The following is a 17,794-nucleotide window of genomic DNA, read 5'->3' on the forward strand; positions in this document are numbered from 1 at the left end:
ATGCAGTACATCCATAGTGGGTCGCCCTACATGGGACTTGGGGTCCAGGGTCCCCTGGATCCGACATGAGTCGTGCGCAGTGGTCAGAGGGAGAGCTGGTGGAGGGAGAGGAAGAGATGTCCCTACCCGAGTGGCGCAGATCCACAGCTGCATGCGGCATTGAGAGCAAATCAAGGATACTTCGACGGCAGGAAGAGAAGGCCGCGGCGGGAAACTAAACCACGCCCCCATCGGCGGGTGCCGCAATAGGCCACGCCCCCTCGGTCGGCAAAAGACCACAAAATTGAGGCAAGAAAACATAAGGAAGCCGGGGCACCCCAGGATAACGTGAGGGGAAGCAGAACAGTGAGGGACACTCAGGGCCAAAGCGGAGGGTGGTAGAGTGAGAGAGAGAGAGGTACAAGTAGAGGCTGCAGGAGCAGTCGCTCCCACGCAGCCATTAACTCTAACAGTGCCATCGCCCCCTCCAGCTGCAGTCTTGGTAGGAAGGAAGGTGCTAATGCTCCCCCGATGCGCTCAACCCTCGCAGTGCCAGACATACAAACACAGAGAGACATACGTACATGTCTTCATCTGTGGTTTTCACCCTTCTAACACAGACCAGCAGGGCCACCTCTTCAGTCCCTGGCACAAGTGACAGGGACTGGAGTGAAAGGCAGGAACAGGTGGCCCTATAGCTGGGGGGAGCAGGAGAGACAAGCTGACCTGGTCCACTTTTTCTTCTTGTGGGAGGCAGAGCGGTGGAATATCCATCACCAGTCAGCCTCCCGGGGATGCAGAGCCCCGCTGCGGCTCTGGACCCCCATGTCCTGAAGAGAAAGAGAAAAATAAAAAAAAGAACATAACAGCCACCCTGCAAGCAGGGGATCTGCCTCCTACGACACTAAGCTAAAAACAGAGCTCTCTCCTGGCCGGAGGGGGTATAGCTGGCGGAGGAGGTAGCCTAGTGTCGCCTCCTAGTGGCAGCAGCAGCTATACCCATGGTCCTGTGTCCCCCAATGATATGAGCGAGAAATAGGGATTACCCGTCCGCACTTGTTTTGATATTTGCAGCTGCGACATGCCCTCCAAACACAGTTTCATATTATTAAAAGATCTGTATCCACCTATCCGCTAATTGGTATCCTTAAGACCCAGGGCCCAAAGGCTATGATTTCCGCTCTTTACACACATCTCCTTGACATTAAAATGTTGTCAACACCCTTGGCTGTGAAGAGAAAACATACCTTGCCTCACTTCGGAAGAGTCGAGTGAGGCTTTAGCTGCCTCTGTTGGTGTATCACCGTCTCTCAACAATAGATTGATACAACTATTTATATTGCATAGGTGTTATCTCACCCCGACCAGACTAGTTAAAATGGGCAGGATATCCCATACCGGATGCCATAGATGAGCGCAATTGAACGCGGATTTCTGGCATATTATGTGGGATTGTGAATATCTTCGCTCATTTTGGAGGGATGTCGTGGCAGTTCTGTCCACTATGATTTCTGGCAGTTTGGAGATTTGACCTAAGGTTTGTCTTCTAGGGATAGTTGAGGATGACTTTCGCTCACATTATGCATGTATTTTTCTGAGGAAAACATTTTCCTCGCTAGGAAGGCAGTTGCCCTTCGGTCAGTCAGTGGAAGGCTCTGGTAAATCAAACTATCCCTTTGGAGAAAATAATGTTCACACACAGGAAATGCCCTCAAAAATTTGAGGGCCGTGGTGCTCGTCCCAGTTAACGGTTTCTTCGGCCCATATGTATCCCAGTGTCTAGTCCTTCTTGTTTTTCAGTATTAGCCATATGTCGCTATGAATCATGTGTAGTATTGTCTTTTTCGGTCGGGGCTCCTCATTTCATGAATATATCTTGTTTTGCCATGTAACTCAACCTTTATTTAAAGATGTATCTATGTAAAGCATTGCTTTATTCCTGTGAATTATGGTCGCATGTTTGACAAAAAGTACATTGTGATACCTTGATGTCTGTAATGTACCACTCTTTGCTTGTTATTACTTCAATAAAACGAGTTTTAAAAAAACAACATGTGCCGATCAACTTGCTGTAGAATCCATCAACGCTTGCTGCAGACAAGTTACAGTACCTGCCTGTGTAACAGGATCACTACAGGTTAGTCAGCAGATCACAGGATAATGATATTTTTTCTGTCTCTTGTAATTGTAATAAATCAAAATAAAGTGCTTTTTAGATGTTCTTTTTAAATATAACCTTAATTTTATCCAAGTTAGTTCGAGTGTTGCATTTATTATCAAGCTTGCATGACTGTCTGAAGCGTGTGGGAATAGCTTGATGTGGCTAAGGTAGTAAGATTTGCTTTATAAAAAGGTATGATGACACCTGGTGGTCAAAAACAAGAACGACCACGTCTCTAATAAACTACTGTAATTGAATGCCGAAACTCTGTTCAAAAGTACAGCATCAGAAAATAATCACTATGGACCTACTGGTGACAATACAAATGCAATGGCTGTAGTCATAGCTCTTGCAGGAGCTGTTTGAAGAGGCTCTCATATGCCACCAGACACAAATGAACCCTGCTGGAAAAGACTTGAAATCCACTTGCTGCTAATAAAACTTGTGATGGTTTTATTTCCCACTGCAACATATCACCAACAAACTGTGCAGGTTTGTACAGAGTATAATAAATCAAATCAGTTCCACATCAAGGCTTAGGAGATGTTAAAGGGGTTATCCTGGAATTTATATCAATGACCTATCCTATGGATAGATCAATATAAGATCTGTGGGGGTCCGACACCTGGGACCCCGATGATCAGCTGTTAGAGGCTAGCACTCAGTGCCACAGCCTCTTCCTAGGCAATATGACGTCACGTTCATCAGTCACAATGCCAAGTCGGAGCTCAGCCCCATTGAAGTGAATGGGGCAGAGCTGCAATACCAAGCACAGCTGCTGTATAATGTAGCCACTGTGCTTGGAAAGCTGCTGGACGTTGGCTGCACTTACCAGAGCCACTCTCCGGTGACCGTGGCGGATCCAGCCGATTGGTGGTGGTACCAGGACTCAGACCCCCACCAATGTCTTATCGTGAGGACAGGTTATCATTATACACTGGTCAAAAAAATAAAGGGAACACTTAAACAACACAATGTAACTCCAAGTCAATCACACTTCTGTGAAATCAAACTGTCCACTTAGGAAGCAACACAGTGACAATCAATTTCACATGCTGTTCTGAAAATGAGATAGACAACAGGTGGAAATTATAGGCAATTAGTAAGACACCCCCAATAAATAAGTGGTTCTGCAGGTGGTGATCACAGACCACTTCTCAGTTCCTATGCTTCCTGGCTGATGTTTTGGTCACTTTTGAATGCTGGCGGTGCTTTTACTCTAGTGGTAGCATGAGACGGAGTCTACAACCCACACAAGTGGCTCAGGTAGTGCAGCTTATCCAGGATGGCACATCAATGCGAGCTGTGGCAAGAAGGTTTGCTGTGTCTGTCAGCGTAGTGTCCAGAGCATGGAGGCGCTACCAGGAGACAGGCCAGTACATCAGGAGATGTGGAGGAGGCCAACAACCCAGCAGCAGGACCGCTACCTCCGCCTTTGTGGAGGGAGGAACAGGAGGAGCACTGCAAAATGACCTTCAGCAGGCCACAAATGTGTATGTGTCTGCTCAAACGGTCAGAAACAGACTCCATGAGGGTGATATGAGGGCCCGACGTCCACAGGTGGGGGTTGTGCTTACAGCCCAACACCGTGCAGGATGTTAGGCATTTGCCAGAGAACACCAAGATTGGCAAATTCGCCACTGGTGCCCTGTGCTCTTCATAGATGAAAGCAGGTTCACACTGAGCACATGTGACAGACGTGACAGAGTCTGGAGATGCCGTGGAGAACGTTCTGCTGCCTGCAACATCCTCCAGCATGACCGGTTTGGCATTGGGTCAGTAATGGTGTGGGGTGGCATTTCTTTGGAGGGCCGCACAGCCCTCCATGTGCTCGCCAGAGGTAGCCTGACTGCCATTAGGTACAGAGATGAGATCCTCAGACCCCTTGTGAGACCATATGCTGGTGCGGTTGGCCCTGGGTTCCTCCTAATGCAAGACAATGCTAGACCTCATGTGGCTGAAGTGTGTCAGCAGTTCCTGCAAGACGAAGGCATTAATGCTATGGACTGGCCCGCCCATTCCACAGACCTGAATCCAATTGAGCACATCTGGGACATCATGTCTCACTCTATCCACCAACGTCACGTTGCACCACAGACTGTCCAGGAGTTGGCAGATGCTTTAGTCCAGGTCTGGGAGGAGATCCCTCAGGAGACCGTCCGCCACCTCATCAGGAGCATGCACAGGCGTTGTAGGGAGGTCATACAGGCAAGTGGAGGCCACACACACTACTGAGCCTCATTTTGACTTGTTTTAAGGACATTACATCAAAGTTGGATCAGCCACATTAATTTTGAGTGTGACTCCAAATCCAGACCTCCATGGGTTGAAAAATTTGATTTCCATTTTTAATTTTTGTGTGATTTTGTTGACAGCACATTCAACTATGTAAAGAACAAAGCATTTCAGAAGAATATTTATTTAATTCAGATCTAGGATGTGTTATTTTTGTGTTCCCTTTATTTTTTTGAGCAGTGTATTTACCTGGATAACCCCTTTAACATGGTAGATATGCTGTGGATTCTCCCTCCCCTATGTGTAGTGTTAGTGACGTCACATCACCTGACCACAGCGGTCCATATCTTGCCCTTCACTGAAATGTTTTGCTGTGGTAAGGTCCCTTTAATATCCTTCATTTTAACCCCATGAATACTGGAGTTTTTTTCATTCTCATTTTTCTTCCTCATCTTCCTAGAGCCATAATTTTTTTTTATTTTTCCATTCACATAGCCATATGAGGGCTTATTTTTGTGGGATAAGTGTTTACTTTCTAAAGTTACCATTTAATATGGCATACAATGTAGTGGGAAACAGGAAAAAAATTCTAATGAGATGGAATTAGAAAAAAAAAATAATAATCTGCCACAATTTTACAGTTTTTTTTTCTCTATGGTGTTCCCTATGTGGTAAACTGACACATGCCCTTTATTTTTTGTGTCAGTACAATTACAACGACACCATATTTAGATAGTTTTGCTTGTGAATTAAAACTTTGAAATAAAAAGACATTCTCACCCCCATTACATTTTTTATAGTTATGTCTACAGAGCTGTGAAGGGGCTAATTTTTTGTGGGATGACCTGTGGCGATGTCCATGATCATTAGGTTTTTTTATTTTAAATCTGGGGAAAGTTATTTACATTTTTGTGCTTTTTTTTTTTTAAACATTTTTTACAACTTTAGCCATCCCTAGGATCCCGATTTCAGCTTAGACTGTTTACTGTTCAACTGAACTACAGTCTAAGCTTGATTTGCGGTTATCCTATGGAAGCCTTCCACCTGCAGGCCTCCATAGGAACTGCATCTCTGATAACCTGGGTTTCTCCCAATCGCCGCATCGGGGAGTTGGTCCTAACCTGGAAGCACGCTTTCAGTTTTTACAGCATTTAAATGCCATGGTCAAGCTTAACCAAGGGCTAAATGTATACGATCTGCATCATTGCCAGTTGCAGACATTCGCCCCGAAACAGCAGAGACCCGTCGGCTATGGCACCTTTGAGCAGGTGCCATATTTAAAACCCCTTCTTGCACTGTACATGTAAAGCGATAGTACTCAAAGGATTAAAGGGTTTACAAAAGGATAAAGAAAACATGGCTGCTTTCTTCCAAATGCAGATCCACACCTATACACAGGATGATCTGCAATACAAGACTCCATAACAGGTGCAGCGATATCTCTGGAAGAAACAGACATTTTTTTCTAATTCTGTCAACCTCTTTAAATGGGTTGTTCAGTCCTCAGCACCAACCATCAATATCAGAAAGGTGGGGGGCAGCTATTTAGGATTAGCTCCAGTGCTGAACTACACAGCATCTTTCATTGTGCAAAAAGGAGATTTTTTGTGAAACTCACCTGTAAAATCTTTTTCTTGTCTTTTCCATTGGGGGACACAGACCATGGGTATAGCTTAGGCCATTACTAGGAGGAGACACTATGCAAATAATAAAAAACAGCTCCTCTTCCACTGGCTATACCCCCATGCTCCAACAGGAGGACCTCAGTGCGTGCAAAAGCAGTAGGAGATCAGAAACCAAATATTAACTAAGAAAAGCAGAACCAAGGAACACCGCCATCGGGCCGTTAACCAGAAGGTCCCACTAGAATAGAACCAACCCCTCCTGCAACAGACAAGAATGGGTGGGAGCTGTGTCCCCCAATGGAAAAGACGAGAAAAAGATTTTACAGGTGAGTTTCACCAAAAATCTCCTTTTCTCGCCCATTCCATTGGGGGACACAGACCCTGGGACGTCCTAGAGCAGCCCATGGGGTGGGAAGACCAGCACCTCCAGAGGGAAAACGTCCAACGGTTAAACAGGAACCACAGCCTGCAATACCTTGCGCCCTAGGGCAGCATCAGCCGAAGCCAAAGAGTGCAGCTGGTAGAACTTTGTAAAGGTATGTAAGGACGACCAGGTGGCCACCTTACAAAGTTGTGATGTAGAGGCTTGATTGCGCCTAGCCCAGGAGGCCCCCACTGCCCTGGTGGAGTGCATGGTAACCCCCGCTGGGGGAACCCTACCCCGGGGCAGATAGGCCATGGCAATAGTCGACCAAATCCACCGAGCCACAGTGACCTTGGAGGCCGCCAGACCCTTACGAGGCCCCTCGGGCAACACAAAAAGGGAGTCCGAGCGGCGAAATGGGGCAGTAACCGACAGGTACACCCGTAAAGCACGGACAACATCCAGAGAATGGAGAGCGCGCTCCTTGGGGTTCGCCGGAGCGGGGCAAAAGGATGCAGGACTATGTCCTCATTAAGGTGGAAGGCGGAGACCACCTTGGGCAAAAGGAAGGGACAGGGCGCAGTACCACCTTGTCCTTGTGGAAGACCAAAAAGGGCTCTTTAGAGGAAAGGGCAGCCAGCTCCGATACCCTCCTGATAGAGGTGATGGCCACCAAAAAGACCACCTTCCAGGTGAGAAAACTCAGGGAAATGTCCCTCAGGGGCTCAAAAGGAGCCGCCTGGACAGAAGACAGAACCAGGTTCAGATCCCAGGGGGGCCATACGAAGGGACCGAATGCACCACCCTGGTTTCCTGGCTTTGATCATGGTCTTCACGACAGAGTCCGAGAAGCCCTTCTTCAAGATGGTGGTCTCAACAGCCACGCCGTTAAACAAAGTGGTTGTAAATTCTGGTGGAAGAGAGGTCCTTGAGACAGCAGGTCCTCCCTGAGAGGAAGAGGCCACGGAACGTCTGCCAGCATCCGAGTGACCTCCGAGAACCAGGTGCGGCGAGGCCAATCGTGGGCGATGAGGACGGTCGGTATTCCTTCTGCAGAGATCCTGCGAAGAACCTTTGGGAGTAGAGGCAGTGGTGGGAAGACAGAGGAGTGCAAAGTCTTGCCACGGAGACACCAGAGCGTCCACCCCGTATGCCTCCGGATCCCAAGCTCGGGTCAGGAACCTTGTTGTTGAGCCTGGACGCCATCAAGTCCACGTCTGGGAGGCCCCAACGGCGACAGACGTCCTCGAATACGTCCGGATGCAGAGACCACTCTCCCGGATCCACCCTGTTGCGGCTGAGAAAGTCCGCCGTCCAGTTTTCGACCCCTGGGATGTACACTGCAGACAATATTGGAACGTGAGCCTCCGCCCACTGGAGGATCCTCTTCAACTCCTGCATCACCGGCCGGCTGCGGGTTCCGCCCTGATGATTGATGTAGGCCACGGCTGTGGCATTGTCAGACTGGATCCTTACCGGGAGACCCGTTAGGAGGGGGGTCCAATGAGACAGAGAGAGGAAAATTGCTCTGAGCTCCAATATGTTGATCGGAAGCGGGCTTCCACTTCTGACCACACCCCCTGAACCGTCCGAGCCCGGAGAACGCCGCCCCAACCCAGGAGACTGGCATCGGTGGTGACGACTGTCCAGGAGATTGGGAGGAAGGATTTCCCCGAAATCAGATTCTGAGAGGACAGCCACCACGGGAGGTCCATGCGAACCCGAGGAGGAAGGCGGACCCGAGAGTCCAAACCCCTCGATGTCCTGTCCCAGAAGGACAGGATCGCCTGCTGCAGAGGCCGAGTGTGAAACTGGGCAAAGGGGACTGCCTCGAAGGAGGCCATCATAGGCCCCAGAACCTGCATGCACTCCCGGATGGAGAGACACGGGGAATGCAGAAGGCGAGACACCGACTCCCGTATACGTGAGAACTTGCAATCCGGGAGGAATATCCGGGCTGCAGTAGTGTCCATAACCATCCCCAGGAAGGTCACCCTCTGGAAAGGTTGGAGAGAGGACTTCGGGAAGTTGATCAGCCAGCCGAACTGTTGTAGAGTCTGAACAGTGATCCTGATGCTGTCTTCGGCCTGGGGACGAGAGGGAGCCTTCATCAGAATGTCGTCCAGGTAGGGCAGCAGAGATATGCCCCTGGTACGGAGAAGCGCTAAGATCTTTGTGAATACCCGCTGGGCTGTCGCCAGCCCAAAGGGAAGGGCGACGAACTGATGACGGTCGCCAATGGCGAAGCGCAGGAACCTGTGGTGAGATTCTGTGATAGGGACATGCAGATAGGCGTCCCGGATGTCCACCGACGCAAGGAACTCCCCTGGAAGAAGAGAAGCAATAACGGAGCGGAGGGATTCCATCCGGAACCTCCGCACCCGCAGGGACTTGTTTAACAGCTTCAGGTCTAGGACTGGACGCACTGATCCCTCCTTCTCTGACACTACAAAGAGATTTGAGTAGAAACCTGCCCCCTGTTCCTCCAGACGAACTGGGACAACTACTCCCCTGACCAGAAGGGAAGAAACCGCTTGTAAAAGGGCCGAGGCTCGGGCCGGATCCCCTGGAACACCAGACGGAAAGAAACGTTCCGGAGATCTGGAAACAAATTCTATCTTGTAACCGGAAAGTACAATTTCCAGGGCCCAGGTGTCTTGAACGTGAGCTCTCCAGACATGCTGAAAGGAGAGCAAGCGGTGGGGGCGCCCCTTCAGGCGGAGGACTGCTTGGGAACCGCGGGGCAGGCACAACTCCCTTGGAATGGGCCCGCGGGCGCCAGGAAGGTTAAGGCTTAAAGGAAGGCTTCTTGCAGGAGTCCTGAGAGCCGCCGGAGGAGGGGGCTGTCGCAGACCTGGAGGAAGAGAAGCACCAAAAGGACTGGTTTCTAGAGCCAGAGGGGCGAGCACTGAAGGTGCGCTTGGATCTAGATTGGGGCAGGTGTGTACTCTTGCCCCCCGTAGCATCAGAGATAATCTCATCCAGCTTAGCACCGAAGAGCCTGGAGTCCGCAAAGGGGAGGTTAGTGAGGGAGCGCTTGGAGGAAGCGTCTGCGTCCCAGACCTTCAACCAGACTTCTGTGCGCTGCGTGACCGAGAGGGCCAAAATCCGCGCAAAGAGTGCTGACGTCCAATGAGGCCTCACAGAGGAATGTTGTCGCCTGGGACATCTGGAGGATGAAATTTAGGATGTGTACAGAGGTATCCTGCTCCGCGAGGTCCTGATGATGGCGCTGCAACCACACCGAAAGCGCCCTGGCTACCCAGGCCGAGGCAAACGCGGGCCGCAGACCTGTGACGGCCAGAGAGAAGATGGCTTTGGAAAGGGAATCCAAACACCTGTCAACGGAGTCCTGTAGGGAGGACACGTCCAGAACCGGTATTGCCGTATTCTTAGCCAATCTGGCCACCGGCGGGTCGACCTTAGGAGGAGAAAACCACTGCTGCACGTAATCTGCCGGGAAAGGATAAAGAGTATCCATGCGCCTTGTAGCAGAAAAAAGGTGATTAGGGCGTTCCCAAGCCTTAGAAAGGACCTTGGCAAACTCGCCATGAATGGGGAATGAGACTGCCTCCGGTTTTCTGGAGTGGAAATTCCTGGCTACTAGTAGAAGGAGGTTCCCCCTGGATGTCAAAAGGTGTCACTTACCGCCGTGACCAAGTCTGCCACCATGGTGGAGAGCTTAGGTGAGGGTTTTCGGCTCCGTGTCCTCGTCCGAGCCGGACCTTTCCCCTTTAGACCTGTAATCCCTGCGGGAGGGAGAGGCTGAACACGCCTCCAGGCGAGGGGGGGAAGCAGAGTCATCCGAGGAGGGATGCTGCTACGTACGCTGCCTCTTAGCGGTCGAGCGTCCTCTGTGGGGGGCACCGGGAGGTGGAGCGGTGCTAACCACAGGCACCGCAGGCGGTGGATCAGTGGCCGCCATGCGTTCCATAGAGGCCATGGCGGCGAGAGGGCTCCGAAGGGACGGAGGAGGGACTGGGCTGGTTTGGTGGAGGGGGAGGAGGATGATCCTGTCCCGAGGCAAGGCAAGAGTCACAGGAGCCTGTAACCAATAGTGGCAGGCAGCATACCTTACAGGATCCCAGTGGGACCTGAGGAGTCGCTTTAGATTTTTGGGGGGCCCCAGGTCTTGGCATGATGGCGGCAATCCCGGAGTCAGGGTCTCCTACAGTTTTGCGGAACACTATCTGTCCTACCGTGACCTGTGAGGAGCTGGAGTAGCAGTCAAGCGTGGAGAGGTGCTGAGGCAAAGTGGAAGCGCCGGAGCTGACGCGATAGGCTCCGCCCCCCAGTGGAGTCACAGATCGCGCAAAAAAAATCACGGGAAAATGAAAAAAAGGCAGACCCCGGCTCCGAAAATGGCGCCCACCGCCAGGATGCAGGGGACAAGAAGGAATCCCTCCTCCCTCTCAACCAGCCGGCCCTCCTAGATCCACAGGTAAGCCCTAAAGAACCGTGTCACAGTGTGAGCACGGGGGGAGGGGGAGTTTGCAGGAGAGCCGATGTACTTATCTGAATCCTGCAGTTTTCACCCTCTGTTCCGGACCAGCAGGGAGTCACCTCTTCAGTCATTCAGGCACAAGGAGTGGCAGTGCACTGGATAGAGGGCAGGACTAGGTGACCCCAGATCTGGTAGGCCACCGGAGCTGCAGGTCGAGCCCGGTTCCACTTATCTTCTGGGGGGAAGGGAGGTAGCCGGGGACGGCCATTTGACCCCAGCGCTCGCTCCACTGAGAGACCAGGGACGCACCATGCGACCCTGCGTCCTCTGTTTAGAAAAAAACTAACAGGAGACGAAAAAACTACAGGGACAACCCTGCAGAAGCAGGAGTGTCACCTCCTTATCCGACACTAAGCTAAAACTGAGGTCCTCCTGTTGGAGCATGGGGGTATAGCCAGTGGAGGAGGAGCTGTTTTTTATTATTTACATAGTGTCTCCTCCTAGTAATGGCCTAAGCTATACCCATGGTCTGTGTCCCCCAATGGAATGGGCGAGAAACATTCAGATTTCAAGTCTCCTACTAATACACTTTTTTGATAAAACAATTAAGTAGACCAGTACAACAAAACAGATTTCAGAGGATATATTGCATAAAGGCAAATAAACACTCAAACTTATTATGAAAACCAATGATACTTCTATAAAGAAAACTAGTAAGACAACTGAACAACAACTAGGCTGGGCAGACGAGCTGTGCAGGGTCGTGCAGTAAACATAACTGATGTCACAATTATCAAGCAGCTTCAGTAAGTTGAAAATATTCATGTGTTTTTATCTGCTCCGTCTGCATTCGATCTCCACAGCATACAAGACATGACAGGAGAGCCTCTGCTTTGGAGTCCTAGTATAAACAATAAAGAGAGAAAAATAGCACATTACATATGAGATTTTGCAAGATGGGCCAGGGCTCCAGATGGCGACCAAAACTTTTTAGTCTCGTCGCCATTTGCGACTGTACTGCCGCGCTCCTGCGCAGCCTACGTTCCCTTCGCTAGCAAACTGCACAGTGGAGAAGGAAGGAGTCCCTCCCCACTGTGGCGCGACTGCCACTACCACCAAAGGTGAGATAGCAGGGAGGAGCTGTGGCCACTGCGCCACCAATGAATGTAAAACATATTAAAACAAGTGTCAGCAGCGGTATCCCAGACCAGACACCTGGTCTCAATAACCGGACATGCGATCCGCAGCAATTAACCCCTCAGGTGCCACATCTGAGGGATTAATTGCCGCAGATCACATGCCCTGTTATTGAGGCCGGATCTGTGATACCGCTGCTGACACTTGTATAAATGAGTTAAAGAGGACCTTTCATGGGTCCAAAGAATATGAACTTAGTAGCAGGCTACATAGAGCGGCACCCAGGGATCTAAGTGCACTTACTATTATTCCTGGGCGCCGCTTCGTTTGCCTGCTGTGGCCCCCGGTATTTTCAACATTTAGAGCAAGGAGGAGGAGACGCCAGTGTCTCTCCTTCTCCCTGACAGCAGTGCTGTCCAATCACAGCTCAGAGCCAGGGAGGTTTTTTTTCTCCCTGGCTCTGAGCTCTGCGCTGTGATTGGACAACGCTGCTGTCAGGGAGAAGGAGAGACACTGGCGTCTCCTCCTCCTTGTTCTGAATGTTGAAAATAGCGGGGGCCACAGTGGGTGAACGGAGCGGCGCCCAGGAATAATAGTAAGTGCACTTAGATCCCTGGGTGCCGCTCTATGTAGCCTGCTACTAAATTCATATTCTTTGGACCCATGAAAGGTCCTCTTTAATTACATTCATTGGTGGTGCAGTTCGCCCTCCCAAAGGCCCCCAATATAACTGGCCACAAGCCCCCCCCCCCCCCTTCCCCTCATTGTTATATGGTGGCCAGAGGGTCCATCCCCTCTATTGGTGGCAGTGGCAGATTACACTGCTGGGGCTCAGATTGTTACCATGGCAGCCAGGACGCTACTGAAGCCCTGGCTGCCATGTTCAGCTCCCTGCTGCTGTGTGCACAAAGCCCAGGGCAGCAGGGAGATGTGCGAGATCCTATTCACCCTGATAGAGCTCTATCAGGGTGAATAGGACAAGGGATGAAAAGATCCAGGTTCTAGTCCCTAAGGGAAGAAATGGTTATTAAATGAAAAGGAAAAAAAAAACCCACCAAAATACTAAAAGTTTAAATCGCCCCCTGTCCCAATTTTACATATAACATTTACAAACAATAAAGAACATATTACATATCGCCACGTCCGAAAAAGTGTGAGCTAATAAAATATAAAAAAAATATTTCCGCTCGGTGAAAGCCATAACAGAAAAAAAAAAACTCTAAACCGCGCAATTCGCCATTTTTAGTAACATTGTCCCCCAGAAGATGTCACTGGATGTGAGAGGTATGTAGTGCTATATTCTCCTATATGTAGTGCTGGCTCACTACTGTGACCTGCGTCTCATCTTTTCAAAGTCCTTTTTTTTATTTTTATTATATGCATTTAAAATTTGGCGACTAAAAAATGTAATTTGGCTCCTAAATTTTTTAGTTTAGGAGCCAATGGCTCCTGGTTATTATTATTTTTTAGTCTGGAGCACTGAGCAGGGCCAATCTATCTTACCAGTGAGAGCAGAAATGTGCCAGTGTCAGGCACCTGTTTACTAAACCCCTTCACAAACCGCGCCAATTCTGGCCTTGAGAACCAGGAACAATTTTTTGATTCATTATGCAGTTTTTACTGCATATGCACATGTGTAGGTTTAAGAATCAATTGTTTAAAAACTATTTTTGAGCACAATTTTTATCACACGTAAGCAAATGGCATAAATCATGCAGACAAAGTTGATACAAGGCTCTTACTAATATATTGTGATTGTCCATATTGCCTCCTTTACTGCTCATTTCCAGAGATTATAATCCAGCAGCAATGGCCGTGCTTGTACAGTATAGGAAAAAGCACTGTCCTCTCTGGTGACCGGGACCATGGGTGCACACATGTGCAGCAGCTCCCATCCTGGCCACCTAGCATCTGCACTGAGTAACCCTTGGATACAAGCCGTGTATAATGCAATGGAAAAATTAATCCAGCCAGAAAAGGAGACAATATGGACAAATCACAATACATTAGTAAGTGACTTCTATTAAAGGGGTTGGCCACTTTCTGGTTATTGTTGACCAATGTGTATATAAGATTATTATATGACTTAACAACGTAGAACAGACTGTGCCAAGGTTCAGTAACCACAACATGCACACTTGTTCTGCTGTATTTGGAACTCCCACAGAAGTGAATGGAGCACATCGGGAGTTGTAGTTTCACAACAGCTGGCATTTCACAGGTTGCTGACCCCTGGACTATGCTATACCGGCAGTCAGGAGCAATGGAAAACTGATGAAACAGAACCATGATGCCAATGTGTACAGAGTCGTTGATGCATATAGGATAGGCAAATAGGTAATAAATCACCGAAGGTGCTCATCTATTTATTTTTTTTTTTTAAAAGACTTTGAATTAAAAAGAATTTTTAATGTCTAAAGTAGTAAGTCAACATAAAACCCAGAATTGTGTTAGTTCTAAAATGATACATACCAAGTCCAGTTTCTTAAGATCAGGAGTTCCATTAGAATTATGAGTAACATTCTTGCTCCCTGTGCAAAGCTGAAAAATGAAAATTTCCTTCAGGAAAATATTATAAACTAAACTAAATGTAAAAAAATTAAATAAAAAAGTAACATTTTGTTAGTGTAACATTATATTCCTAAACACCTAATATTAGTAATGTTAGCCATACATATTATTTCAGCAGAAACCATCCAGGGTGGTGTCACACACAGCACTTAGCCTCCTGCACACGACCGTTTAGTGTGCATTTCGCATCATGGATGCGGACCCATTCACTTGAATGGGTCCGCAAACCAGAGACGCGGAATGGTGTGGAACAGAAGCATGGAACAGAACCCTACAGAAGCACTATGGAGTGCTTCCGTGGGGTTTCGTCCCGTACTTCCGTTCCGCAAAAAGATAGAACATGTCCTATCTTTTTGCGGGACGGGCGGATCGCGAACCCATTAAAGTGAATGGGTCCGCGATCCGCTGTGGCTGCCCCACGGTTGGTGTTCGTGCATTGCGCCCCGCAATTTGCGGGCTGCAGCACGGCCACGGGGAGCACACATTCGTGTGCAGGAGGCCTTACTTTGATATTCTTAGCTGAGTATTCTGGAGCTAGGGTCTTTTACAAGCAAAAAAAAATGCCTCTAAAAACTGTGTTTGAAAGAAGTCTTACAGAGTAAAACTGTTTTCTCAGATGACTATACATTAAAGGGGTTTTCCCCAAAAAAATAATAGATCATCTATTGGTGATATATGGCTCACAGGGGACCTACCGCTAGAATCCCCACTAATCACTAAAATAAGGGTCCTCCATTCCTTCTCGACCATAAAACTGTAGTGAAGAGAAGTTTAAATGGAGCAGTGGTTGAGCACGTCTACTGCGGCTGCATTCAGAGCCTATAACGGGGTTACCCACTCTCCACACATTCCTGGACAATCAGTAATGATTTTTTTCTAGTAAAGTGATTTTCTTTGTAGCTGCGAAGCTTGTACAGATTACTGTAACTGCAATTCTCCTCATTTTACAGTTCACAGTGAATAATGCCAACATGTTTATATCACTATTCCGGCCTGTGAATACATCACTAATAATCTTTATGATTTATTATTGTTTTGCAAACTGTTTCTATTTTTTTTTAACCCTTTCCCGATCTGCGCCATACATGTACGGCAGAAGTTGAGACTTTAGAGATGGCGACTATTTAGGCGCTGAGCGGGTGCCGTAAACGCCAGATGCCTGCTGTTTTATACAGCAGACACCCGGAGGCAAAGATTTTTAACCCCTCAGATTCTGTGGTCATTTGCGACCATGGCATCTGAGCCGTCTTTTCCTGGGGGTGCCATGCTCCTGGGGACCGAAAAGCTCCTACCTTCAGAGATTGTGGGAGCAATTCAGTTGCCATGATAGCCTAGGGCCTTGCGAAGGCTGCAAGGTCTATCAGTGACGTTCCTCTCAGGCCCTGCCTATGGCAGGCTTGATGAGAAGGTGCAGTTCTCCCATAGACTGCTTTGGTAAATCACTGCAGTCCAAGATTACTAAAAGTAAGTGCAAAAAAACAAAAATTCATATAACCCTATCCCCATTTTAAAAATAAAAATAAGCAACGAAAAAATAAAGATTAGCATGATTGCTTTTCAAAACGGTGTACTAATAAAATTTTTATATCCAGTACAGTGAACGCTCTAACGGAAAAAATATATAAATAAATCAATATGGCCAACTCCCCACATCAGTCACTTCAACTTCCCAAAAAAGTAACAAAAAGTTATCAAAAAGTCACACACACCCCAAAAGTGATATTAATAAAAACTACTGATCGCCCCACCATAAATGAGCCTTCACATAGCTTCGTAGATGTACTTATAAAAAATAAAAAAAAAAGTTATGGTGGGGTCAGAATATTGTGATGCAAAAAATATATATATATATATATATATATATTTTGTCAAAGTTTTTTTTTTTTTTTAAAAGGGGGTTTGTCTCACCTCTTCCCTTGACTTATGGCACAGACAAGCAGTGTTGGGATGATGTAATCCCACCTCTTGTTTGTGCATGCGTTACTGTGGTTGCTATGCTGAAAGTTCATTATATTAGCACCCGCGAAGCAGCATCATCCACAAGATGACATCAGGCATAAATGTATAGAATGGCTCCAAGGATGTGGCACATTCCATGGAGCTGTTCTATAGGAGAAACTAGGTGGCCGGGTGCAGGCTGATAATTTGTCCAGGTAAAAAAAATAAAAAATAAGGTGGGTAACCCTGGTGTATTAAACAGTCAGAACAGCCAGGCAGAGGTCTTTCTCACAGATCAAATAACTATAGTGTAAAAAGCCAATAACCTGCATTGTCACCAAGTGACCAGATCACATGTTTATCTACAGGATGAAAATGAATAAAATCTTGAAAATTGTCAAGAACTGATACACAAAATTAAGTGCACAATTTATGTAATTAATGACAAACAAATACTCTGGAGCAATAATATAGATATATTTTTTTTACCCTGGGCATTTCCATAGAAGTTACTGTTAATCTCTTGCCCACATGCGATAATTATGCATGTCGGCCGCCTGAGGTGTATTAACTTGCTGATAGTTTCTAAGGCAGAATTTGATAAAACTTCAGGAATATATCCTTACATGATAAATGCTGCCTTTGCTTTTCTAAAATTGTCTATTACTGTCCCGCCCATCTGCCCAGGGCTTTTAATCAAGAGTGTGATATAACTGGATTCTACATTGCCCTGAAGGCCCAGGAGAAGCAAGTCTGATAGCGTAGGTCCCATCTGTTAGATGTCATCTTGTCGCTGGTAGGCGGGCCAGACACAATTTCGATCAAAAAAATGTGCGCAAAGCACTTCTAATTTTCATATAAGTATAGCAGTGATGCAGTTTACATTTATTCATGTTTCTAGTATTTGCATGTGTCTTTGTGCAAAAAGCAGTGTGCTGCAACTTGTAGTCCTCGTTTGTTTTTACATGGCAACCATTGTAGCGTTTTTTTCATACTGTTTGAAGGTGCTGGTCTAACTTTGACAAAACTGTTAGGCAATGCAAAAAACAATGCAAGTCTACTTTCACACTCGAGTTTTGGCTTTCCGTTTCTGAGATCCGTTCAGGGCTCTCACAAGCGGTCCAAAACAGATCAGTTTGCATTCTAATGCATTCTGAATGGAAAAGGATCCGCTCAGAATGCATCAGTTTAGTCTCCATTCCGCTTTGGAGACTGACACCAAAACGCTGCTTGCAGCACAATAGAAAACGGATCCGCCCTTCATTGACTTTCAATGGTGTTCAAGACTGATCAGTCTTGGCTATCTTAAAGATATTACAAACAGATCCGTTCTGAACTTG

General features: G+C 47.6%; 1 protein-coding gene across 1 annotated transcript in view; it reads right to left on the reverse strand.

The window, feature by feature from the left end:
• Positions 1-752: 752 nt before the first annotated feature.
• STK31 (serine/threonine kinase 31) overlaps positions 753-17,794 on the reverse strand; it is a 195,916-nt gene continuing 178,874 nt past the window's right edge. Inside the window, exons 20-22 of the mRNA XM_040434003.1 lie at positions 14,418-14,486; positions 11,626-11,709; positions 753-809 (exon numbers count right to left, since the gene is read on the reverse strand). Coding sequence (XP_040289937.1) covers positions 753-809; positions 11,626-11,709; positions 14,418-14,486 — 210 coding nt within the window. The remainder of the gene's footprint in view (positions 810-11,625; positions 11,710-14,417; positions 14,487-17,794) is intronic.

The sequence above is a fragment of the Bufo bufo genome, chromosome 5 (assembly GCF_905171765.1).
Source record: "Bufo bufo chromosome 5, aBufBuf1.1, whole genome shotgun sequence".
Lineage (NCBI taxonomy): Eukaryota > Metazoa > Chordata > Amphibia > Anura > Bufonidae > Bufo > Bufo bufo.